At 40.1% G+C, this 27,367-nt stretch overlaps 1 protein-coding gene across 4 annotated transcripts in view; it reads right to left on the bottom strand.

Annotated features, from left to right (window-relative positions):
- MGLL (monoglyceride lipase) overlaps nucleotides 1-27,367 on the bottom strand; it is a 155,731-nt gene that overhangs the window by 18,846 nt on the left and 109,518 nt on the right. For 3 of the 4 annotated variants that reach the window (XM_069083824.1, XM_069083823.1, XM_069083822.1), the window contains exons 4-7: nucleotides 21,167-21,303; nucleotides 19,579-19,689; nucleotides 8,571-8,648; nucleotides 4,643-4,732 (exon numbers count right to left, since the gene is read on the bottom strand). In XM_069083824.1, the coding sequence (XP_068939925.1) occupies nucleotides 4,643-4,732; nucleotides 8,571-8,648; nucleotides 19,579-19,689; nucleotides 21,167-21,303 (416 nt within the window). The remainder of the gene's footprint in view (nucleotides 1-4,642; nucleotides 4,733-8,570; nucleotides 8,649-19,578; nucleotides 19,690-21,166; nucleotides 21,304-27,367) is intronic. The other variant, XM_069083825.1, reaches the window with a different exon arrangement.

Here is a 27,367-nt window from a genome sequence, read left to right as displayed (position 1 = left end):
AGAGTACTGGACTTGGAGTCAGGGTTATGGGTAGAGTAGTGGTTGGAGTTAGGGTTATGAGTAGAGCACTGAATTTGTCGTCAGGAAGCCTTGGGTTCAAATCCCGGTTCTGATACTTTTTCTGTGACCCTGGGTAAATCACTCAAGCACCCTAAGCTCCTCAGATAAGGCTGCTACACAGTGCGGTAGATGGATGCTGTACCTGGAGTTAGGAAGACCTGAGCTCAAATCCAGCCTTAGACACTGAGTAGCTGTGTGACCCTGGGCAAGTCACTTAACTTTGGCCTGCCTTTACGTCCTCCTCTGTGAAATGGGGATGATGACAACAGCACCTCCCTCCCAGGGTTATTGTGAGAATCAAATGAGACACACTTTGTAAACTTTGAAGAGCTATGTAGATGTGCAGTTATTATTAGGTTCTGGATATGCGGAGAGCTTTTCAAAGCATAAGGCCTGGAATAAATGGGAGCTGTCACTCTCAGCCACTATTATCCAGCCTGATCCATCCCTTGCTAGGAGCACATCAGTTTGTTGGGCTCGTGGAGCAGCTGAATCCAAGGCTGGCGTCTATCTATTTTATCAAAGTCAATAAGGGAAGGGCTCTGGGGGAAAGCATCAAAAGGGGACAGGTGACTACATTGATAGACACACTCTTCCCATAGAGTAAAACAATGGAACTCGATTCACAGGAGCTGCCTTCCTCTCTCCTACCCCCCAATCAGCCACCCCCATACAATGCAGTGCATGCCGAGAGATGTTCTAATGGGCTTCGGATTATGTGGTTTGGGTTTTTTGTTGTTGTTTTTAAGCAACAAAGAATTTTTAGCTGCAGTAAACAGACAAATCTTTTATGTAGATTGTAAAATATGAATGATGGATGTTTATAAGATGAAAACAGCTAAGAAAAGCAGTCTTTATTAGAAAGGTAATGATCCTTGCAAGGAGGGAGTCTCTGCAGAAAGCTGTGTAGGAGGGAAAGGGTTAGCTTCAGTTGCTGGGAGGCTTAGTTAAAGGTTTTCAATATTTCTAGTCTTTCAACACCCACAGCAAAAGCCTTCCTAAAGGGCCCGGGCAGTGACCAAGCAGGCCCGAACCCAGGTCTTTGGAAAATACATTTTGGACTGGTCTGTGGGGAATGATGGAGAAAGATCTGTTGTGTGTGGCTGGAAACTCGTCCCTGATTATGGGAAGAATATGGGGGCACTTGCTCTTTTTTGCTGGGACCAGAAGGAGGGAGGGGGAAATTCTAGATGGAAAATGAAGCAAGCAAAAGTTATTGACTTATAACTACAACTTGCATACATATAACTCACCATATGGCCTGCCTGTCGTGAATATAAACTAGTAAGGATGCTCTTGGAGGACATCCCAAAGATATTTATAGAGGGCAGAAAGTTGGTTCTGGAAGAGGAATATATTTGACATGTAAATAATGAATGTCCTAGGACACTATGCACTCAGAAACTGTCTTATCATTGCTACTACCAGAGCTTAAAGTCTCGGCTAAAATATTTCAGCTTTGAAACAAACAAATCAGTGGATCTGATCTTAAAGCACTTGGATATATATTGATTGCTTGAGGGGGGAAGAAGCCTTCTTCTTCAAAAGAAGCCCTCCTTCAATAAAGTTGACCAGGGTCACCTAGAACAATCTCATGGGTTCCCAAAGGGAAGAATTGAATCATTTATCCCACTCATTCCATTCTATAAGAAGCCTGTAAGCTCCCTGTGAGAGCAGGAACTGTTGGATGTTTATATACGTAACCCCTGTGTCCAGCTCAATATCCATGCACGTGATAAGCACTTACTTACAAGATTTATGGTGAAAAGTCAGGTGAACTCTGAAGAGTACCCCTGCCAACAGAATGCTTAATCCAGGGTCCTAACCTACCTTTATTGCATTTTATGAAATGTCAGAGCTGGAAGGGACTTTAAAGCACAAAAATACCTGCACCAGAGAGGACTTTAGAACATAAAATGTTAGAGCTAGAAGAACACACAGAACATCAGAGCTGGAAAGGACTCCTAGAACAGTGTTGCAGAGGTGGGAGGGAGCTCAGCATGCGGGAAGTCAGAAGGAACTCTAGAGTTCATCTGGTCCAACCTTCACATTTTACAGATCAGAAAACGGAGGGCTGCAGAAGTGAATGCTTTACCTAGGGTCATATCTTGCACCTTAAATGTAGAGTCTGATTTTAAAATGACCATGTGGAGCTCTGTTTATGCAGGGAGACTTAGCTGTTCTCTGGAACCACTATTTTGATTCTCATCCACTTTTAATATCTGTTTTGTTATTGTTGTTCAGTCATATCTGATTCTTTGTGATCACATTTGGGGTTGGAGTTTTCTTGGCAGAGATACTGCTGTGGTTCACCATTTCCTTCTCCAGCTCATTTTATAGATGGAGAAACTGAGGCAAACAGGGTTAAGTGACTTGACCAGGGTCACACAACTAGTAAGTTTCTGAGGCCAGATTTGAACTCACAAAGAAGAGTCTTCCTGACTTCAGGCCCAGCATTCTATGCACTGATCCAACAGCTGCCCCTTAACATCGCCTGTTGTTAAAGGGAGGTAAAATCCAGATGTCAAGCCTCTTAATGCAAGACTAGTACAGCTCTTTTCTTTTCTTCTTTCTCTCTCACCCACATTTCTTTTAGGCACATAAATAAACAACCTTTAGTCTACACCTGCATGCTTCCTCTCCAAGGGTTGGAGCTTTCATCTTGATTGTGCTATCAGTGCGGTTGCTAAGATAATTATTGGCTTTAATAGGGATTTTTCATCCAAGGAAGAGCTATTGTTATGAACGTCCCCAGGTGGGACTCCTTTCTTCAAGGCTATAGTCATAGTCAAAATAGTCTAGTCACGTAGAGGGGGCAGCATCTCTTCCCATAAATCTAATCTAGGAGATTAAATAACTCCAAAGTGGATTGGATAGGGCTGTGCTTAGACTAAAAATGATCAGAAATATCTACAAGACAAAATTCCCTCATGTTTCAAGCTCACTTCTCTCCAGCCTTTCAAGATTTACAGAAGGCTTTTTCTTAACAGTGGTTGGGTAGGGGGACAGTGTGAATACTCCTGCCTCCATTTTATATATCAGGAGACTGAGACTAAGACAGGTGGAAAGACTTGGTTTGCCCACGATCACCCGGACAGGAGTAGTGACTTGAGCTCGTGTCTAGATTCCAAGGCTAGCATTCTCGAAGCCTAGAGCTGAATGCTCACTAAAGAACTGGGCAGATGAGTTCAATGGCATTCCATAGAGCAGCTGAGGCTCAAGAGGGCTGGGCCACCTGGAGACTTGGGGTCTCTCACTCAAGCACAGATTAAAAGGATCCTATGAGTTAGAGCTAGAAAGAAACTCAGAGATCATCCAGTCCAATCCTCCCCATTCAACAATGGAGGAAATAAGCCTGAAGAAAGAGAGTGATTTGCCCAAGGTCACCCAGTGACAGATCCAGAGCCCAGGTCTTCTCACTCCAAATCTAGAAGTACTTCCATTATGGAATGTGGTAGCATTGCCTCACATGTCTATAACAGCTTACTACGCTCATCTAGAATGACAGACTATAAGTTCTATGAATTGGTTCTAGGGAGTCAATCTTATACGTCTGTAGTATACATGTGATTTGTAGTCTTCTGCCACAAAACCCAAGTTTCTTGAGAGCAAGGACTATTTCATCTTTGTATTTGCATCTCCAGAGCCTGTTTCAGTTTTGGGTATACAGTAAACACTTAAATGCTTGCTAAGTGCCTTTCCCCAGTCAGTTACTTTCCATCTGTTCTGTAGGATTTTGCATATCTCTATTCATGTACATAGGATTATAGATTAAAGATGAAAAAGTCATATAGTCCCAAACACTCATGTACATATGAGGAAACTGAGGCCCAGGGAGTTTAAGTGATTTGCCCAGGTTCACACAGGTAGTCAGAATCAGAGGTCGGATCTGAACCCAGGTCCTCTGACTCAAGAATCAGTGTTCTTTCTGCTGTACACATGGTGTTTCCCCCATTAATAGCTAATAATTAATAATAGTTAAAATTTATAAGATGCCTATTATTTGCCTGGGGTTTTTACAATTATTATCTCATTTGATCCTCACAATAACCCTGGGAGGTAAGTGATATTACTATTCTCATTTTATAGATGAGGAAACTGAGGTGAACAGAGTCAGGGTCACACAACTAGAAAGTACCTGAGGCTGGATTTGAACTCAGGTCTTTCTGATTCTAAACACCACCTACCTGTCTGAGGATATAAGTTCTTTTTTTTTTTTTTTTTAAAGCAATCGGGGTTAAGTAACTTGCTCAAGGTCACATGGCTAGTTATTTTGTGTGGGTGTTAAGTATCTGAGCCTGGAGCCGAACCCAGGTCTCCGGACTCTGGGGCCTGTGCTCACTGTGCCACCTGGCCGCCCCGAGGATATACATTCTTTGAGAGCATGGACCAGTTTTCTTTTTTCTTTGTACCCCAGCACTTAGCAATGTTACTGGCACATAGAAAGCAATTTAACAAATGAGGACTGATTGACAGAGCCTACTAACCAGGCAGAGATAGAAGGGTAATTGCCTACCCTGATCTACTATCATTATAAATAACCAACAGGACATCATCACTGAAGATTTCCAAAGAAGCTCACCTCGGTCTTATTTCGGGAAATCACATTGGAGTCGATAGATCCCAGGGACAGGTTGGGGAGGACGAGGTTGAGAACTTTCGCAGCGAGGACCTAGGTGGGAAGAAACAAGTCGGGGTGAGGAAACAGTGGGATTGTGGCAGGAACAAACATCCCCAGAGTGACAGTTTACAGTAAATTGTGGAAAATGCCACCAAAGCTGAACATCTGCCAGGTTCACGTCCTGAGATTGAACACCCCGCAAGCAATGTTCTCGAGGGCTTGGCGCGTTCTAATTCACACAGCTGCGAACCAGCTCTGGCTCTTGGCCACTGTGGGTGAGCTGAGGAGAAGCGCTTGCCTGACTTGCTGCAGTCACACACACACACACACACACACACACACACTAGCTCCTTGCTAAATTTATTTTCTGTGGTTGTCCTTCCCACAGTCATTCAGTGATTCTACAACCATGCCTGGTTCCTTTGGCTGTACTCTTCATGAGAAGCAATTTGCCATGGGCACCAGGATACAAAGAGTGCATGACCTTGATTTGAGGAACTGATTGGCGATGGGTCACCAAAGACCACTCAGAATCATATTCCCATAGACTGTTAGAGAAGGGATCACCCAGTCAAACCACCACCTCATTTTATAGACAGGAAAGTCAAGATTTACAGAGAGAGGGAGGAAAAGACTTAACCAAAGTCTTACTGCTAACATACAGATTGTATTTGAAAATCTTGACCCAGGAAGAGACAACCTTCTTTCTCTATACAGCCTCACAGACATAGAGATGGCAGAGACTTTAATGATCAGCCAGTCCAAGTCACTCATTTTACAGATTAGGAAAATGGGGGCCAATGCAGGGAAGTGGTTTGTCTGAGGTCACCCAAGTAATGTGTAGTAGAGTGAGTCACCAAACCCAGCTCTCCTCTGGTTTCAAATCCTGTGCTTTTTCCCCCCACTCCCTTGCTGCCTCTAATAACCTCATTTTATACATAAGGATCTAGGACTCAGAATAAAGAAGCCATAGAACATATTGGACTTATGTCCAGTCCTGTACTCTTTTTACCAAGCCTTCTGATCTAAGTTACACCTGGTCTGAGCATCTCTGGTCTCGAGACAATGTTTATCTAATCAGAAGGTGATGATATTATTTAGTTATTTTAGTTGTGTCCAGGTTTTCATGACCTCATTTGGGGTTTTCCTGGCAAAGATACTGGTTTGCCATTTCCTTCTCTAACTTATTTACAGATGAGGAAACTGTAGCAAACAGGATTAAGTCACTTGCTCAGGGTCACACAGCCAGTAAGTGTCTGAGACCAGATTTGAACTCAAAAAGATGAGTCTTTCTGACTCCAGACTGTGCACTATGGCACCACCTAGACAAGGCAAAGATCTCACTATTGTTGTTCTCTCGAAAAGCACCCTCTCTCTAGATCAATTTTGTTCAAACTTTCAGACAGAGCTTGTGTTTAGCTCTGGAGGGTTTCTTGGCTCTTGGGTATGAAAGGTACTATTTCAAAAGTGAGCCGTGACAAAAGGAAGCTGCTTTGCTGAAATTAGCTCAAAAGGAGGGGAGTGAAGGAGGGACAGTGAATTTCTTTGCAAATGTCATCAGTCCCCCCTCCTGGAGGCAACCCGCTGTCCTCACTAAGCCAAGGAACCTTTCCCCAATTAGGGACTCCAGGGGAACCTAGGGAGAAATAAAAAATTATTCATGGCTAAAATTTGAATCTATTTCCAGCATTTTCTGCTTGAAATGAGTCTGCATGTTTATTCGTGAAAGCATTGTGGTATAAGGGACAGCACACTGGCCTTAGAATTAGGACACATGGGTCTATGTCCAGCTCAGTTTGGAATATCAGCCTGGTAGTTGAAACTGTAACCTTCCCTCAACACCACCCCTGCATCTCACATCCCATTTAGAGCCATAAGTAACCATGAACCAACAAAATAAAGTAGAACAAGAAATTTATGACATGGATTTTTTTTTTTGCCACCACCTGATTTCCTTTGGATCCTGGGCACACAGACACTGGGTAAGATGCATACAGAAATATATACTTACCTATATACTTGTACCTAGGCATTAATTCCTTCCTCTTAAAACCAAAATGTTTAGTAAAGTGCCAAAGAACAGTGTCATCTTCCCAAAGGATAGTGAATATATGTGAGTGGACAAAGATGATAATGATAACAAATCTCAAAGTGATGCTTCGCTTCTGTAAGGTTCAGAAGTGAAGTTCCCCAAACCAAACTCCACCTGGCTTGTGAGAGTAAATGGGAAATTGAGTAGGGATGGGAGAATGATGGCTAAAACCAACCCATTTCTATTCCCATGAAATTGACTTACTTCCTTGTCTTCCTCTCATTTTATGTGCAGGGAAAATTGAAAAGGGGAAAATTTCTGCACCACTGGATTTTTTTTTTAAAGAAGAGATCTTTATAGAAAAGAAAAGAAGCTAATGTCCTTAAGAGAAATGCTACCATCTAATTCTTTATTATAGCAAAATTAATAATGGAAGGTCTCTATCCCCTGTGGTAAAGATATATGAATCCTTATCACCCCAAGATTTCTTAGGCACTGAACCCCATTGCTAGGTGTGACATTCCAAGTTCCTTGTGTGCTCTGAGTAGACCTGCTTTCAATGGTCCATTACTTTCTTGAGCAGAAACAGAAGGTATAATTATGATAATGCATCACTTGTAGTACTGCACAGAGAAGGTGGATGGGTCACTGAATCCATTTAAGTGCTATATCTTTTGAAAAAGACGCATAGGTAAGTAATTTTTCTCTCTTTCCAATATGGTTTGTGTGAACCAATTCCTGTGAGGGTGGGGGTGGGGAACTGCTGAAAGGATTCAGGACTGCTTTCTTAAGAATGAGGTCATAACAGTGAAACTACAACCACAGCTCTTAGAGTTGAAGACTGGGAGAAATGCTGGTGTCATAGCAACAAGAGCTGCATGCTCAATTATATATGTATATGAGAGCTAGCATTCCTCCATGACTGCAGTGTGAATGAAGAGGCTACAGTACTTGTTAGGGCTCTTTCCAGGCAGGGCATTGGACTGGACATTTCACATGCTACATCAAATAAGAGGAAGGAAGGAAACAAGCATTTATTAAGCTCCTACTATGAGTCAGACATCATGCTTTACAAATATTCTCTCTTTTGATCCTCACAACAAACTTGGAAAATAGATGCTATTATGATCCCTGTTTTACAAGTGAGGAAACTGAGCCAGACAAAGGTTAAGTGACTTACCCAAGGTCACATAGCTAATAAGTTTCTGAGGCTGGATTTCATTGCAGGTCTTCCTAACTCCAGATCCAATGTTCTATCAACAGTGCCACCTGCTGCCTCTTGATAATAAAAAATAGTGCTTACCCTTAGGAGAACTAAAGTTTTCAGGGGGAGAACTTAGCCCTAGAGTAGTAATGTTTTTGTCAATTGCAAAAGGTACCTCTCTCCCCTCTTTTCTCTCACTATTTAAGATTTTTATCCTCATCATGGTTTATCTGTTTCATTATCATCACACTCTACATAGAAAGAAAATGGCTGCAAATAGAGGGAAGGGGATTTAAGCAGAATGAGTGGAAGAAGCTAGGAGCCCCAGAATGAGAGAAAAGATCAAGGTGGGGGCAAAAAGTCCCAAGAGGTGAAGAGGGCAGTAAGGCAGAATACCAAGGCAGGGGAAGAAATGGATGGCACCAACATCATTGGTCAGTTTTTCAACAGGCACACCCCCAAAAAAGATGGAGTGAATTGTGATCAAATGCAATTGCAATGATCCCAGTGGCTCCTCTGAAATCATCTGCTTCTGGCTCATCACTTCCCAATGCAACAGCTGTCCCCCCAGGGTCTCAGCTGCAGATTTAAAGAAGAAGGAAGGGAGACAGGAAGGAGAATGATAGAAGGGTGGTGGTGGTGGTGAAGCTCACCCAAATAATGTAGGGACTCCATTGAGCTGCTTTGGCCGTTACCAAATGCAATATTCCTTTGAAGTCTTGAATCGATTCCTGGAATAGTTGTGGAGAAATCCCAAAAAGCTAAATTCAGCAAGTGGCCAGGACCATGGATAGGTAACTATCTCCTTGAGAAGAGAACCTATCCTCTAATACAGAGAAATAATAAGGAAGGCTACACATCTTCCTGATTATATCTGTTCATTTCTAGCACTGATTCTTTCTACCTGTTAATAATGTAGACAATGTAAGAACTGATGATGAAAATGTAGAGATCATTTAGAGCAGTGGCTTCAAGGGGGAAACTTTGGACTCATGTCATTATGCCCAATGAAGCCACATGCAGAAGAATCTAAATGTTTTTTTTCTTCCAATTTGTGCATAAAAGGACTGTCACCCATGCAAGAAGAAAAAATTTCCACAAGCCACAGAACATATGACTGAGTAAACTCATCCAGCTTTCTGATTAGTGAGAAACTCCAGCATGGCGGGAAGCCCTTTTACACATTTGAGAAAATGAGGGTTGGAATGATGATTCAACGGCATCCTAACTTGTTCCTGATGTCAGTGAAGCTCCTGCCACTCCAGGTACTATAGACATTTGCAAAGGCCTATTGATCCAAAATGTTGTAAGAGCTCCATGAGATAATTTTTAAACCTCTGATGGTGAAAGACTTGACGTGAGAAAATATAATTACAATAACTATAATTCTAAATGGATTGGATAGAAACAAATGGACAAGCTAAATTCAAAAAAAGCTCAGGCTTTCAAAGTATCAAAGGATCCCATAGCCTCCAACAGTCATACCATCATGTATCCTGCTATATTAGAGGACAGTCACAATACCTCTGAATTGGAAGGGGCCTTAGAGATTATCTAATCTCACCCAGGAAACTGAATCCCAGGGAAAAAGACAGGCATTGAATTCTAGGCCTGCAAAGAATTGGCCCTCCAGACACAGAAAGGCAGTGGCTAGACGGTTCTTTGAGAAGTCACTGGGGAGAGGTGGGACGTGGTAGACGCCTCTCGAATTTTGAAGAGCTGCCATGTAAATAAAAAATTAAATTTGCTCTCTGCTTGGTCCCAGAGGACGGAACTAGGAGCAGTGGGTGAAAGCTGCAGAGGCAAATTTAGGAAAAACAAAAGAAAGCACACAATTTCCTAACAATTTGAGCCATTCCACAGTAGGATGGACTATCTTGGGGGAGACAGAAGGGTAGTAGGCTCTCCCTAACTAAACTTCACAGGCAGGTTGGATGATATCGCCTAGGAGATTTCTTCTAGAATGTCAGAGCTAAAAGGAACATTAGAATGTAGAATTTCAGAGCACAACAGAACCAGAAGATCCTACATTTTAGACAATAAAGATACTGAAAGAGACTGTAAAACAGAGTATCCAAGTGGGAAAGATTTCAGAACATATCAAGTCATGGTAGAAAGAGACATTTGAATGTAGAATGTCAAAGCTAAAACGTTTTTCAGAATCATGTGGTCATACTCCCTCATTTGATAGATGAAGAAATTTGAGGCCCAGAGATTTTCTTAGGATCACATCATCAATTAATGGCAGGCACATAATCAATTAACTGACTTACTGCAGTGATCTTTCCATTTGCACTCTTCCTGAATGGAATGGATCACTAGATAGCCAAGTTATAGGAGAAGTCAAAGTATACCCTGGACTCAAAATGACAGTTATCCATTAAATATGTAGACCTCAGGACAGATTTATGCTAGAAAACAGGGTCTACTACATTCCCTGGAGAACCAAGCTGAAGAAAAGAAAAGAGAAGAACTGTGAAAGTTATATCTAAATCTTGACTGAGTAGAATAAATCCTTAGTGAAATCATAATCAAATAGCCCTCATAGTCTGGAAAACTAGGTTCTAAGTTATAAAACAGGCTCATGAAAGTCAGAGGTAAAAATACATTTCATATGTCTCAATCAGTTGCACAAAGAGGCTGCCAAAGATGAAAGGTCATGGTTACAGCTGGCCCACTGAGATTACTGTGTCTAAATTCACTGGAAGAGCATCATAGATTGGCAAGGCTCTTGGGTGAAAGCCAATCAGAGGCACAGATCTCAATGAAGAAGTGACAGAGATTACCAGTCTAGGAATAAGGAAGTGCGAATGGGGATAAGAGAGGACAGTTCTAATGAACATGAGGGTAAAATGAGACATGTGGTTCCTGCTACCTTTAGGAGATACATGGATGCTGCTTTGATGGGGACTTTCAGAGAGGGAGCCTGCTTTACCAGAAAAGCTCATTGGCTCAATCTGTCAGTGGAGTGCTGGCTCACTGATACTGAGGTCATGTTTTAAAACCAAGGTATGAAGAAACAAACTTTAGAGGGCCATTCTCCAGCTTTCAGGCTGAACACCTAGACTGCTCTAACTCAATGGGAAAGAGTTAACAAAGATAAGGGAGGGGCTTTTCATATGAATGATGAGAAGACTCAAAGCCACATTATATGAGACTCAGTTGAAGGAACTGAAGATGTTGACTGGAGAAAAGAAGACTGAAAACTTCAGAGGACCTACATAGAGATAATGAATGGAAATCACTGTGAGGCAGATTAATATAAAGAACTCATTGGAGCTGACAATGAAATGGGCTGCCTCACGAGATAGTGGTTCCTGTATCACTGACACTTAGGGATTTTGTGGAACGGATTCATGAATCAAGGAAGGGAATGGATTCCATGAGGACCCTTCCAATTCTGCACTTCTCTTCTCCTTAAAGACCCCAAGAGAAAAAAGTGCATCCAGGAGTGTGTTAGTAAATGTTTAACAACCAGCTAAATGTATACATGACATGCCTTTAAATTTAATCTGTGTTATTAATATTTTCTCCATCACATTTTAAAATCTAGACAATCCACAAAACAATAAATCAAAGTTAAGCTTTTACAATTTAGAAGGATCAATGAAATGTGGTCTTCTCAGAGTTGTATAAAATATATTAGTTTTCTATATTAAACATGGATGTATATTAAAGGGACTGTTATTGTTCAGTCTATGTTTGGTAGGGGAACTGGAGGGTGGGTGGAAAAAGAATCGCTTTTTGTTGTTATTGCTGTTCAATTGTGTCATATTCTTTGTGACCCCATTTGGGGTTTTCTTGGCAATGATACTGGAGTGGTTTGCCATTTCCTTCTCTAGCTCATTTTACAGATGAGGAAACTAAGGCAAACAGGGATAAGTGACTTGCCCAGGGTCACACAGCTAAAACGTGTCTAAGGCTGGAGTTGAACTCAGGAAGATGAGTCTTCCTGGCTCCAGTCCTGGTGCTCTGTGTGTACTATGGCACCCCCTAGCTATTGCTTTACTGTTTATTTGATGCTCTAACATGGTGGTGTCAAACTCATACACAAACAAGGACCATTAATCTTACACAAGGATCTCTGCAGGCCATATATTGTCTTAGAAAACCAGATAAATGTTATGTGTCTTACTGTATTTTTACTTATTTTGTTAAATATCTCTCAATTACATTTTAATCTGATTGGGGCAGCACTTGGGAACCTTGCTGGAGTTGAGAGGTCCAGGGGCCTGGGTTATAGTTCTTCCATTAATTTAGCTCTTTCACTAACCAGTCACACTGGGGCTTTTATTTCTGCTTCTACCAAATGAGATGGATTAGGTGAGATTTTTAAGATCCTTGAAAGCAAAGCAAGGGAAGACCATTAGTCCAGTTTTGTTATAGTTAGTAGACAATATAAGCCATGAGGATCTTTAATCTAACTCCCATTCCTACTAGCTAGTCAGGTCTTCACAACTTGGCTATTATCTCCCTTTCAAGGGTCTATGGGTTCCCCAAGGTATCAGGGGTGCCTCTGACTCTAGGCCCCACTAGGGTGCTCCCTCCCAAGATCATCAGCTAAAAATCAATTTAGTCAGCCTGATCTAAGTAGCTTTTAGAAAGGGGTATTTATTAAGGATAATATTTAGTATATATAAAATATTTATATATAATTTATATATAACTAATAGAACAGAATAATATATAATAAAAATAATAAATACAATAATATATAATATTTATTATATATTATAAGAACAATGAATACAAAACATCCACCAAAAGTCTATGACAATTTCCCCAAAGTACCAAGGCCAGAGGAAAGTGAGTAGATGTGGCAAGGTGTAACTTGCAGCTCTGGGCTGCTAGAACCATGTCTCCCATTTGTGGGATACCCAAGCCTGGGATACTTAAGCCTGGCAGATGAGCACTCATCGTCCTTGGATCCCGATGTAGGCACTGCTGTTAGCTGATGTGAAGATATGGTAAGGAAACTGATGGCAAAATCCTCTGGACCAGCCTTCTGAGGGCTCTCCTTCCCCACCTCCAAGCAGTTCTTTCTCAAGAAGTTTGGCTGAACATCATGCTTATTCCAACCTTTTAAATGAATCTACTTCTAGCAAATTTTGTAATTTATATATGACTCCTGGAAAATGGCCAAGTATCCTTGGACTATACAAAACATGCTTCTTGTTTGAAGACATTTTTGCCCTTAGGCTAAAGGCTAATTGATTGGTTGACTGAGATAAGCTCTTACCTAGTTAAGGTATTAAAGGTTAAAGTAGGCTGGGATGGTTTTGAACTCACCTTATGCTTACAAAAGGCTCTACCAAATACAGCTGTGGAGAATAAAACTAGAACAGTATATTGGGACCAGATCATGAAGGGTCCTGAATTCCTAGCTAAGGCTTCTGGGCTTTATTCAGCAGGCAAGGCATTGCAGGCTTCTGAGTAGGGGGTTAATTAGGACAAACACTGACATTTAAGAAATAAAAAGTACCCACAAGAAACACTAGATTTTTAGGGTGAGGAGAATGCTATCTTTTGGACTCCTTGGATTTTCTTGGGGCATACAAATATTTTCATCTTGATGAAAGCATTACATAAATATTTATTATTGTTTTTGTTAACACTTCTGCTATTTTAATAATTTCATCAGTATGGGAAGCTTCCAGTGATGAATTCCCTCTACCAAACAGGGCAACAATTCCGTTGTATTCTTAGGACTCTTCCACCCCTGAGAGGTTAAGCTCAGGGTCCTATAGCACTATGTGTGAGAAGCTGATTTTGAACCCTGGTCTGTCTATCTCTCTCTGTATATATATATACACACACACACACACACAAACACACATATGTGCATATATATATATATACATACATATGCCATGCCACTTTTTTCATCATCCTCACCACCATCATCTTCATGATTAATAATAATAGGTTAGCATATATGTGTGTATATGTATAGCTATATCTATATTTTTAAGGTATGCAAAGAGCTTTACAAACATTATCTCATTTTGTTCTCACAAAAACCCTGGGAAGGAGGTGCTGTAATCACACCCCCTGTTACAGGGGAAGAAACCAAGTCTCAAGTTTAAGTGCCTTGTCAAGGATCGTAGAGCTGAGAAACATCTGAAGAAAGACCTGACCCCAGATCTCCTTGACTTTAAGAGTCCTTCAAGCACTCTGTTCACTACACCACACTGTCCTCAGATTCCATTACCTATAACTATGAAGGACAATAGCATCTATAGGAAACTGAGAAAGGACTTGACAGAGGCATAGCAGTCTGGAAGGGGAAGGGAGCTCAGGGAACATCTAATTATTCTCTCTCATTTTAAATACAGGAAACTGAGACCTAGTGAGGGGAAGTGACTGACTCTACATCACACAAAATCCCATCAATGTTTAATGTATCAACATTTTTAACCTAGGACTAATATAAAGTACAATTTTTGTAAGTCATTAGTGGTTCTTTTAAAATGGCACAAAATTAAAAGGAAATAAATATTCCTTCAGATATTATAACATGACTATTCTTTTTGTTTTTTAATAAAGTGTGAGATAATCTGGACCATGTCCATTTTTTTTTCTTCCAGTCCCTTTCACTTGCACTGGCAAATCAAGATTGTACAGCATATAATTGATACTCTATATGCCAGGGTCTCATCCTAACACTAATTACTTTAGCACAGAACTCAATATAAGGCAGGTTTGCCTTTAGCCCTTGCTGAGGACCGCAAGCTAACATTATGACCTTGTTATAACCTTCTTTCATGTACAATCAGATCCCACTGCATGGACCTGAGGCTCCAGTGCAACACTTGGTCTTTCTAAAGTGTTAACACATCTAAATTACCTCAACCATGACATTCTTATTGTGCCCACGAACAGGAAAGTGTTGCAATTCATGTCACTGGAAGGAATACCAACACTGAGAAGATCATAAATCCCTTGATGTATTCAAAGGCAAGGTGACCTTCTGTGTCGTGTCTGGAAAGCAACTAGTAGCAGCTGATGCCTGCTTTTGCACCCCAACTCTGTGTTCTTTATCCCCTTTGGAGTTTTCATAGGTCCTTTCATGATTGCGATAGGATCCCACATAGCATCTTATAGTCCCAATTTGGGAATTGGAAGTCGCCTTCCACAGGGAATGTATCGTTCCCAAACCAGTTATATTTGCTGCAGCTATGCTGAATAGTACCTACTGGGACATACAGCTCCTAGGCTAACCTGTAAAACTCAAAAGGATTGCTGATCATATCAGTTTAGGAGTTCCGTCCAATGATACGTGTAGCCCTCCACACCTGCCCATTTAGTGTGTGACTCTTGGCCAGGTCCTCCCATAAATTTGTCATGAGGGTCTATCTAATGCGCTAGAGGCCTTCTTTGCTCTTCTGACATTGTGAGGATGCCAGTGCAATGATGGCTGTGCACTCATCAACCCTTGCCTTGGCCACAAAACCAGCCCTAACTTTTGTTTCTATCAAAAACCTTGCTGTTGACATCCTTTAGTCATCTTCTTCTTTGATAGTCTTCACTGGTTACATGATGTAGCCATGAACCTCCTTATATAATGACATCTATCCAATAAACATTTTTAATTCTTTGGAGACCACTGTGTCCCATGTCTTGCTGCCATACACTAGAAGTCGTAGAATATGGTATTGAAAGATGGGCCTTTGGGAAACTTGGAATCATTCAAGAAGCTTTGCTATTTCCCAAAGCTGAAATATATAATCTGTGAAATCTACCTGTTCTTTTCCTTCACTTCAGCTCTGGATCAAACTCAATGCCCATCTATCCCAGTGTCCCAACAAGTAATAGCTTTCCAATCTCCCTTAATTCTAGTGAAGCTCTCTGTTAATTACCTCCAGCTTATCCTGTATATAGCTTGTTTGTACACAGTTGTTCAAATGTTGTCTCCCAAGTTAGACGGTGAGCTTCTTGAAAGCAGGAATTATCTTTTGTGCCTGAACTGCTTGGCATATAGTAGGCACTCAATAAATGTTTATCGATCTACTGTGTGGAGTCCTGTCTTATTTTGTTGTGCTTCTAGAGAGGTTAACATTACTGCAAAGGCCTATGGTTAGACTCAGCCTTGCTAATCAGAAGGAACTAAGCAAACTCTTGATGCCTCTAGGAAAAGTAATGAATGGTTTGTTCTACTTGCTGGTCTAATTTTTGATTATCCATTATTTGTGATTTTTTTTTTTACCTCTCCCAGAGTACTCTGGAGGAGCTTGCTAATTCTCCATGGTTCCTCTTTGAATGTATCTATGAATTTTGTGAACAGTTTCATTGATTAATTGATCACCCTAACTTCTTGATATACCACACCTCCCATTCCTTGATTCTTCTCAACCCAAGATTAGAAAAAGTCTTGTTTTGCTCCACTTATTAAGATATTCTTGTTGTCCAGACCAGACTTGAAGTCTGCAATGTATTCTCTGATAAAGCTATATTTAATTAATAAATTAAATACACCATGACATGCAGTCTTCAGAGTACTGGTAGATTATTTCTCCCACATCTGGACAATAGACAATCTACATTCACTTGGAATTCCTTTTATAGATAGTCAGAACAAACTCTTTTTAATTATTTCTGTAGGTATATTGGTTGGTAGTAGTTGATATTTTCTCTATTACCTTTTTAGGGTATTAACAAGGACTAAAGCTTTTGTCTCTGGTCTGGGCGCCATGAGCCACCCTCACAAATTTGGCCAGGGGTCTCGGTCGTGCCACGTCTGTTCAAACCGGCATGGCCTGATAACGCAAGTACGGCCTGAACATGTGCCGCCAGTGCTTCCGGCAGTACACAAAAGACATCGGCTTCATCAAGTTGGACTAAGTTATATCTATGGATCTCACTTCAGTGATTACACTGACCATCAGTGACTACCATTTTACTGAAATCTGGACAACTATTTGATCTACCCACCTAAAGATCCAATCCTGTTGTACATGCTATGTTAATTTGCAAATACAATTTAAAAAGGTTATCCTCTGTTATTAAAAAAAACAAGGACTAAAAACTTTTTTTAATGCTTTTTGTTTCTTTGTTTATACTTTATGCTTCTTCCCGTAGCATATCAGTTCCTTGATGATCTCCCAATTGTGTCTTTCCATCATAGATCTCCTCCATATTGGATACTTGATCCAGCAGAACCACTTTCCCCAGCTTTATTCTCCTCAGTCCCATTTCTAACTCCCCAAAAAGCAAATCTGGGACTGTGATATTAGGGCAGTAAGTTGATTATCCTTAATGGTGAAAAGTTTGTCTCATGGACCTTTACAGATCTTTTCCATTTTTCTTCAAGTTTTTGATTTCTATTTTATCTTTAAATACCCTTGGGATGACTTTGTCTACTTTGATTTCTTGACAAGCTTTCTTTAAGCTGAATGTAAACTCCAAAAAAGTAGAGTCAACCATTTGCCTTTCTTTGTATCTCTAACACTTAGCAGAATGCCTAGAACATGGTAGGCACTTGACAATGTTTACTGACTGATTTTAGTAACTGACCCTCACGACTTAATAAGATAATATGGACTATAACTGTCTGTTATCATTCTTCACAATGTTTTAAAAAATAAATTTGCACTCTAAAATGGTACTGGCTTTGGCAGTCACCATTCTCTACTTCCTAGGCAAGTCAAATGTTTGTTGATTAAGGCACTTCCTAAGCATTTCTAGTCTTCTTGTGGTGACAACAGATTTACAACAGTTAAGCTTGTATAGAAGGACTGACCTTATCAGTGTCAATACCATTTTTCTTGTCCATTTCCCAATTTTCATGGCCAATTACTTATTTAAATAGCTCGGGATTAAGTTGTTTCTGTTATATGCCATATATTTCCCCCATTGTTATTATTTCTTCTTTATTTGTTAACTCCTTGAGGGCAGGGACTACCTTTTGTCTCTTTTTGTTTCTACAGAGCTTAGCACAGTGCCTGACATGTTGTTCAGTCCTTTAGTCATGTCTGATCCTTCTTGATCTCATGGACCATGTCCATGGTTTTCTTGGCAAAGATACTGGAGTGAGTGGTTTGCCATTTCCTTTTCCAGTAACAGAGATTAAGTGACTTGCCCAGGACAGATGTGAACTCAGGTCTTTCTGACTCGGGATTCAGTGTTATATCCACTGAGCCATCTAGCTGCCATGGCTGGCACATAATAGGTATTTAATAAATGTTTACTGGGTTGAAGTGAATTGATTTTGACTAATTGTGATCTTTGCCCTGACAATTTGGTGGTCTGACCATATACAGATAACTAATTCAGGGATAATTGCCACATCAATAACAAACCTTTCTGGCCTGTTAAAAAATAACTTATTTCATTTATTTTGCGATATTATCTTGTGTGCTTGATGCCCAGAGCCTACCAATTCTTTTATGACAATCAGTTAATAAACATTTGTTAAGCACCTACTATGTGCCACCCATGGTGCTAAGTTTTAGGGAGACAAAGAAAGGTAAAAGACAGTCCCTGCCCTCAAGGAGTTTACAGTTTAATGTGGGAGACAACATATACAAAGAAACAAAATCAGAGTGAGGTAGAAGATGGTCAGATGACCTGGAGTGGGTCCTCAAAGTGAATAACATAAAGGAATGTGGCTTCTATATAGTCCATATGCCTTTAGTCACTCCAATTCTTTTTTCCTAAATCATGGTTTCTCACTTATTTCTCAACATCTTCACATTTTCCTACTTGCATTGAAGTTATGGAATGTCACGATTCATATTGATTTAGTTTGGAAGGTCTTGTTCAATTCTTTGTAGAAACCCTTAACCTCTCCATCCTTAGCACAGATGTATGTATGTATCTATGTATAAAGAAACACGCATATCTTTATATGAGTAGATCTGTGATTTCATTAGATTAAGAATTCTTGTTGAAATTGGTGATTACTCCAGAACATATCGTCTTCGATACATAGATAAAGTATTTTTTAAGTGTTTACTGTATACCAGGGTGTTGGAAGGTTAAATAGTGACTTTTCTATGGTCACATAGCTAGTCTATGTCAGAGGCGTGTCTTGAAGTCAGGTGTTCCAGACCCCAAGGTCAGTAGTTGTTTATACACTATGATTCACTTCTCATTATACATGCTAAATTAAGGTAGCTAGGTGGCATAATGGATAGGATGCTGAATCTGGAGTCTAGAATACCTGAGTTCAAATTTGATTTCAGACACTGTTATATGACCGTGGGCAACTCACTGAAATTCTGTCGGCCTCAGTTTTCTTCAAATGTAAAATGTAAATAAGAGTAACGCCTACCTTCCAGGGTTGGTGTGAGAATGAAATGAGATAAAAATGTGTAAAGCACTTAACACAATGCCTGCTGCATAGCAGGCACTTGATAAATGTTTGTTTCCTTCTTCCTTCCTAAAGAAAGAGTTTGGTGTTTGCACTTAACTTGTTAGTAATAGTTAAGATAATAAGTAATCTAGAATAGTGCTTTTCTCTGTAAAAAAAAAAGGCATCAGAAAATAATTTTTCTTTAGTCTTTGAAAAACTTATTTTGCCTTAGATATCCCAGCATCACAGTAGCAGCAATCAATATTGTACATATAAAATCAAAGCAAATATGAACTACAAAGATATTTTTTGATTACTCCATGAACCTGCAATAAAGTAATGTTTTACTGAACCAAATGTTCTTTTACCTTGAAAGTTGTTGCTGATTCTGGGCTGGCAACCACCAAAGGTGAAATTAACACCATGCCAGAAAAACTATTTGGTCTCTCGGAAGCAGTCAGGATAGCAATGGCTCCTCCCTGCAATGAGAAGTTATCAGACATCATGAGTTTATCAGACATCAAGGGGTAACGTTCATGACGCCTCTAACCTAAATTATGGTGTTTGCCAAAAGCACTGAACGAAGGACATTACATTTGACTGGAAGTTGTGGAATATTGGATAAACTAGGACTACAATTATTTTATTACGAATGTTTTTTTCTCTGGGTTTTCCAAGAGCAAACATTTCAGAGAGATATAAATAAACTTCTTGCTTGTGGGCTGCAAGTTAAACAATAATACATTTACACTTCATTTCTAGCCCAAAGCTGGCATGGACCCAGTCAGGGTGGTGTGAGATTTTTAGTAATCAGATCAGAAAAGGGTGGTGCTTACATCGTTTGCTTGGTAAAAGATCACAGAAGCTTAGTTCCCAAGGAAAACACTTGGTGAATTTCCTGCTACTAAAGGACCAATGCCCAGTTTGTCTGATGAGCTGGAAAGAGGATTCCAAGGGGCAGGCACTTGGTAATTGGCACAGGATTTTAAAGTGTAATGTACATTTATAACATGTCAAGGGTTTTCCACTGGTCCAAAGGTCTCCTTGGATCAAATCTGAAAAGTTCCTACAAATGGTCCCTTTATTTCTAGTTCCCACTTCTACTGGGCAACTCCACAATGGACAGATTAAAAACAATCACCACATTTAATCCTCTCTTTATAATCAAGATACTTTTCCTTTCTGGCCTGTAGTGACCAGAAAGTATTATCTGATTACTACTTGAGAGCCCTGGTGACTTGGTAGAACCAAAACTGCTTTTTAAAAAAATGATCTGATTATCCTCAAACAACCAAATCCTCCCACCTCGATGAATATTTGCTGGCAACCCTGTCTTCAGTTTCTTCACTCAAGATAAATAAGCCAGACATTAAAATCCTCTCCTCCTTCCATAGCCAGGACTCTGGTCTCCAGGGCTGTGAATCTGGCACTGACTTACAAGCATTAAACTCTCTGGGAACACAAAATAGTCAGAATACAAAGAGAGCTGTACAAGCCAGGAGGAGAGAATTTTGGGCAAGGAGGCAAGGCCCCTCCCTTTCTACTCTATTCCCTCATCCATTCTGTTTCCCCATACAAGGCCACTAGAGTCTAGAGCCTTCTAGGGGCACAAAATTCTAGATTTAGAGCTGAGAGGAGGTGAGAGAGGCCATCCAGTCCCTCACCTTATAGATGAGGAAACTGGCTTCTATGTAGGTTAACTGACTTTCTCCTAGTTACAAAGAATTTAGGCTCAGGTTCCCTGACTGCAAATTCAATATTTTTAATCCCTATCCCTAATCTTTCCTCAATCCATATGCTCTGTTGGAGAAAAAGGTAGCTATTATAAATTGTGAAATAATAGATATAAAGCACTTTGTGAACCCTAAAGAACTCTACATTATTCTATCCATCCATCCATCCATCCATCCATCCATCCATCCATCCATCATGATCATCATCTCAGAGTCTGCTCACCATGGAATGCCCCAGAAGGAAGATGGGAAGCCCAGGGTGATCTTTTTGCATGAGATCCACATGCTGGAACACATCCCTGACGAAAACATGGAAATCAGATACGATCATCCTCTCACCTTCGCTCTGTCCATGGCCAACTTAAAAGGAAAGGGAATAAAATGGAACACAACTGAGTCTTGTGAAACTTTGTGGAAAGCATAGCAGCCTTTATGTCGACTACGGTAGGAATTTGGTTCTCGGATGGTTTCCTCATTGAATAATAACAGCTGAATAATAACTAAGGAGGAAGCAAAGAAGGGGTTCTTGAAAATACTTTTTCTGCATGCTGATACGATGTAAAAAGAAAAGTGGATTAACAGTGAACAAAGCATGTCTGTCTTAATACATTAAAAATTTATGGTTCTGTACATGTAGGTACCCCTTCCACCAACACAAGTGAAAAGCCCTCTAGGTCTTAGGAGGATCTTAGATATAGGGAAGGAAGGAAAGAAGGAAGGAAGGAAAGGAGGAGGGAAGGAAGAAAGGAAAGAAAGAAGAAGGAAGGAAGAGAGGAAGGAAAGAAGGAAGGGAGGAAGGAAAGAAGAAGGAAGGAAGAGAGGAAGGAAAGAAGGAAGGAAAGAAGGAAGGAAGGAAGGAAGGAAGAGAGGAAGGAGGGAGGGAAAGAGAGGAAGGAAGGAAACATTTATTAAGTATCTATGTGCCAGATACTTTACAAATATTATCTCATTTAATCTTGCTAACAACCTTAGGAGGTAGGTGCTATTATGATGCTCATTTTCCATTTGAGGAAACTGAGAAAGACCTAGGTTAAGTGATATGCAGGATCACACAGCTAGTTAGTGTCTGAGGTTAGATTTGAACTCAGGTCTTCCTGTCTCCCAGCCTAGCACTCTGTGTACTTCATCTACAGATGAAGAAATGAAGTCTAGAAAGGCCCAAGGCCACACAAGTAGCAGGTGAAAGAGATAAGATTTGAACCTAGGTCCTCTGATTCCCAAACCAGTGCTCTTCCTTCCTTCCTTCCCTCTCTATTCCTTTCTTCCTTATTCCTTCCTTCCTTCCTTCCTTCCTCCTTTCCTCCCTCCCTCCCTCCCTCCCTTCCTTCCTTCCTTCCTTCCTTCCTTCCTTCCTTCCTTCCTTCCTTCCTTCCTTCCTTTTCTTGGAGGCAACTGGGTTAAGTGACTTGCTCAGGGTCACACAGCTAGAAAGTGTCTAAGGTTGGATTTGAACTCAGGTCCTCCTGACCCCAGGGCTGGTGCTCCATACACTGCACCACTTAGCTGGCCCAACCAACGCTCTTTCCAGTCTCATACTGCCTCTCAGAGACATTGGTCTTGGACAGTTGTGGCTAAAGATTTCATCACTATGTGGACAACCTGATAATGGGCTTCTTTGAGCTCAGCTAATCTGGTCTTCAGGAAATGGGCATCAAGTTTATTATCAGGCTCACATTCAATGCCTTTCCAGAGTGACACTGCCTTCAGCAACATAAGGTTCCCTTCATACAAAAGCGAGACATTAGAATGTGGTGGTTGTTGTTGCTGCTATTGTTATTAACTTAGCATAGCAGGTAAAGGGTTGGCCTTGGAGTTAGGAAGGTCTGTGTTCAAATCCCACCTCTAACAACTACTGGCTTTGTGACCGGACCCTCAGCATCCTACGCAACTCAGAAAGACAAGAAATTGTAAAGAAAGTGTCAGTCTGCACTGGTAGAAGGAGGACCTCCCCAGGAGCTCTCTATCCCAGTGAAATCACAAGCACAGTACAATACAATATTGACATCAAGGTCTCCTACTTAAGTCCAAGTTTTCCCAGTTTGCCCATCGTGGCATGATTGTGACTCCAGGTCACCTGAAAAGTTCTACCAAAGACACACATTCTCCAATAGGTCGTATGAAGCTGCAAAGATTTTGAGTAATGGTTAAGTAATAGACAGTGGGTATGTGATTAAAGGCTCAGAATAAGAATCAGGAATCAGACAAGAATCCAGACACAGACAAGCATGAAGCATGTGGTGGGGAATGAAACGATGACTCTCTTGAAGTATAAGGCTGATGATGATGATGAGATAATAGTCATAATACTTAGAATTACCTAGAATCTTCCCCTTTCCTTACTCCCAACAGTCCTGTTATGACATTAACCTCCCACCAGGAGAGGACTCAGCTCTGCCCGCTCACTGGGCAGCTTTAGATGAAGATATATATATTTAAAAGGCAAGTGTGCTGGAGAGAAGTCTTTCCAAAGAAGGGGCCATAAAATTAGGCCACCCTCTGTCCTCCTCAGAGGTTTCTTATTTTTTTCTCAATGTCACACATTTGTGCTGTTTCTTTTCCTCTTTGTCCTCTCCCTCTTCTCCCTCTACTCTCCCCACTTTGAAGTACATTAGTTGCTATAGAAACAATGAGGCTGCGGCTGCCTCCTGGTGCCACTGAAGAAAGCCAGTTGATAGGACGGTTCACAAACTGGAATATTCTAATGGAGAGAGAGGTTTTGGTGAACAGGGCAACATCTGGGAGAAATCATCCCTTTCTTCAAAATCATTCATTCAGAGACTTTAGAGGGCTATTAACTAAGCCTGGAGGGAGGAGTCACTTTTATCATTATTTGCAGAAAAATAAATAAACCACATGAAAGGTCAAAAGATATTTCTAGCCCAGGGGTTCTCAGTATGGAGTCTATATAAATACCCTCCCCCCTTTCTCTCCAATATTTCAATATATTCTGTTTCCACTGTTACGCTATGCATTTTATTCTGTGCCTTTAAAAACAATGCTCCCCAGACTGCTAGGGAGGTCTGTGACACAAACTAAGTTAAGAACATCTGCTCTGGAAGGGTGAGGAGGAAGGTAGGAAAGGAAACATTCTCATCCTCTTATACTTGCTACAATGACCATGTCACTTTGTTGGGGTTTTATTTTTAACTACGTAAACTAAATCTAACTCATATAATTCATAAATATTAAGAGCTAGCAGAGGACCTCACAGATAATTTAGCCCAACTTCATCATTGTACAGATGAGGAAACTGAGACTCAGAGAGAGTTTGACCAAAGTCATAAAGTAAATAGACCAGAATAGAGACAGAATTTAGGATCATAGGATTAAAATCTCAACAGAACCTTAGAGATTATGTAGTCAGATACCCTCATTTTATAGATGAGGGGACTAAAATCTAGAGAGGGGATATTACTTGCATAAAGGGTGATTTGAAGTCAGATCTTTGACACCAGACCCAGTCCTCTTTCCACTAATGGTAATATTAGTCCTATATGAGCAATAGGAAACCTTCTGTACCTTGTTTTAAATGACTATTAATTTAGCTTTATTGCAGGTCTTAGACCAAATTTTGTTGGTCCTACTCTGTCAGTCAGTTCCAAAGTCTGAGTACCAACAAATAACTTTCTTTTGAAAAATTTTATTTATTTTTATTCTGAACTTAACAAATACCAATTTAAACATAATATAAAAATAACAAATACCAATTTAAACAAGCATTTCCATATATGTTGTAGAACAGAAGGAGAAGATTGCACATGAAACTGTGAATCTCTATTATAGAGAGCTTGCTTTTCTTTTAAAGTACATGATTAATTCAATATGTAATTTGCAAAGCTGTCCTACTTATTTGTGACTCCTTCCTTCCATTCTCTTCTCTTATGGAGTGGAATTGGGGGTAAGGAGAATGCTATTCCTTACCTCTCTCTAACCTTCCAACTTCATTAAAAATAAAAACAAATTCCCTTATTAACCATGTTCAAAAATGTATGTTTCATTCTGCACCTTGAATCTATTACTGCTCTATTGTGAAACAGGTAGCATGTTTCACCTAAAACAAAAGTTGACCTTTTTATTGATCAGCATTTTTGAGTCTTCCAAAGTTGTCTTTACAATGCTATTGTTGTATAAATAGTTTTTCTGGTTCTATTCACTTTACTCTATATCAGTTGATGTAAGAGATGCTATATGGTGCATATATATTTAGCTCTGATATTATTTTATTGTCAGTATGGCTTTTAAGCATAATGTAGTTTCTCTATTTATTTTTTAATCAAGTCTATTTTTGCTGTTACCTTGTGTGAGATTATGATTGCTATCCTTTTTAAGTTCAGCTAAAACATAACAGAATTTGCTCTAGTCCTTCATTTGAACTCTGTGTGAATCTTTACATTTCAAGTATGCTTCTTATCAACATAATCCTCTTTGTTTTATAGGTAAGTTCATTCCATTCACATTCATGATCATGATGGTTAATTGTGTATTTTCTCCCATATTATTCTGTTATACTTTTCCCTCTATATGCTCCATCCCTAACAAAGAAATAAATGGTAAGAAAGAAGCATTCTCAGGGATCCAGAATCATAGAGATCTAGGGCCTTCTTTGAAAGATGAAAATGATGATGAAATAAGAAATATTATAAAGAATGATTTCTAGAAAGGAGGAATGCGGTTTTGGATATTTAAGAGATGAAGGGAAATCTGCATTTAAATTTAAATCATTATTTAAATTTTTGTCTGGACTTGTGTGTTACAGTGGTACAGAGAACTCATGATAAGGAAACTCCTTCCATTAATACAGATTGGCAATTCGTCTTCCTTTTAGACTCTAGGGCACTAAGATATGATGTGACTTTTCTACAGTACACAGGTAGCCCTTGTATCTGGGTCTTCCTGAGACCCTATCCATTACACCACACTGACTTTCAAAAAGGATGGCGGTGAGGTGAAAATACAGCTCCCACGCTTTGCTTCTCACTGTGCTACTCTCCACCTGAAGCTACCTCATGCCTGAAGTGGAATTCTTGATGAATTCAACTAGGCATTTCACACTGAGACTAATTTGCACTCATCATATGGTTTTACACTTTTGGCAGGTCTGCTGATGTGACAATTGGTGGTACCATTTTGTAGTTTTAATACATATTTAATGAAAATAGAACCATATAAGTTTTAGCAAAGTATCTAGTACACAGTAGGCACTCAATAAATATTTCTTGATTGATGGATTCAATGAATGAATGAAATCACAAGGAATAAACACAGATCTGCTTCAGAATGAAACATTACCTTTCTTCCTTCCTTCTTCCCCAAATCATCATTTGGACTTCCTCTGCCATTAAATTGCAGTTCATCTGCATAAGGCTTGATAATCTGGATCAAAGGATGTAGGGGCCAGAGCAGCTCTCAACTCTTGGTGGGTTCTTATTAATTAATCCCTTGAGCAGGAGAAGTCCTAACTGGATACTCCCAAATGGAGGATGGATGAAGGGAAGATGGGGAGGAAGGGAAGACTCTAAAGACAGAGGACAATCAAGAATGACGCTATCATTATGACTGACTTCCCTAAGCATGCCCTGGTTCTGGATCTTACAATTAGCCAGCAAAAGAAGCAAAGAAACTTGCCTGAGAAAATAGTCCAGTTGTGTTGTCTATGAGTGAATTCTGGATGACTTTGTATTGAGGATTCAGGTAGTGTAGTGTGATGGAAAGAATATTCTCTAATCTAGATTCATATTTTGTTTCTGTTATTAATTACCAGTGATGAGATACTGGTCAGATAATTTATCCTCTCTGGGGCTGAGTTTCTTTATGAGGAAGAGGTGGGACTAGATGATCTGTGAGGTCCCTTCCAGCCCTAAATTCACAACATTGTAGATTTAGAGCTGGAAGAAACCTGAAAAACATCTAGTCCAACCCCTTCACCTTACAAATCAGAAAATTGAGGCCCACGACAAATCTTGTCATTTCTACCTTCATAACACCTCTTTTTCACTCCACTCGCACAGCCACTACCCTCCTTTATGTCCTTATATATTCTATGTTACTCTCATATAATATCTCCCATCTCCGTGCATTTGGACATGCTTTCTCTTCCTACCTTCACCTCCTGGCTTTGCTGCTTCCTTCAAGATTCAGTTTAAATCTTACCTTCTATAAGAGGATTTTCTAGGTGTTCTCCTCCTAACTCCCATAAACTCTCCTAGTTCCTTTTTCCTTCTGACATTACCTTTCGCTTACATTGTATATCACATTCTCTCTCCAACTAGAATGTGAGTTCTGCCGGGTCAAGGGCCATGTTTTTGCCTTTCCTTAAATCTCCAGCAAACAGCACAGTGCCTTAATACATTTCCTGCTGATTGATGATCAGGTGCTCTCTTGCAATCTCCAGATTTATCTTGATCAATTTTCTCCTTTGCTCAAC

Source organism: Petaurus breviceps, unplaced genomic scaffold, assembly GCF_028583685.1.
Source record: "Petaurus breviceps papuanus isolate PSGF00001 unplaced genomic scaffold, PetGlider_PUasm1.0 174, whole genome shotgun sequence".
In the NCBI taxonomy this organism is placed as follows: Eukaryota; Metazoa; Chordata; class Mammalia; order Diprotodontia; family Petauridae; genus Petaurus; species Petaurus breviceps.
Note: the sequence above shows the minus strand (reverse complement) of the source record. Positions and strands in the feature narration are given on the sequence as shown.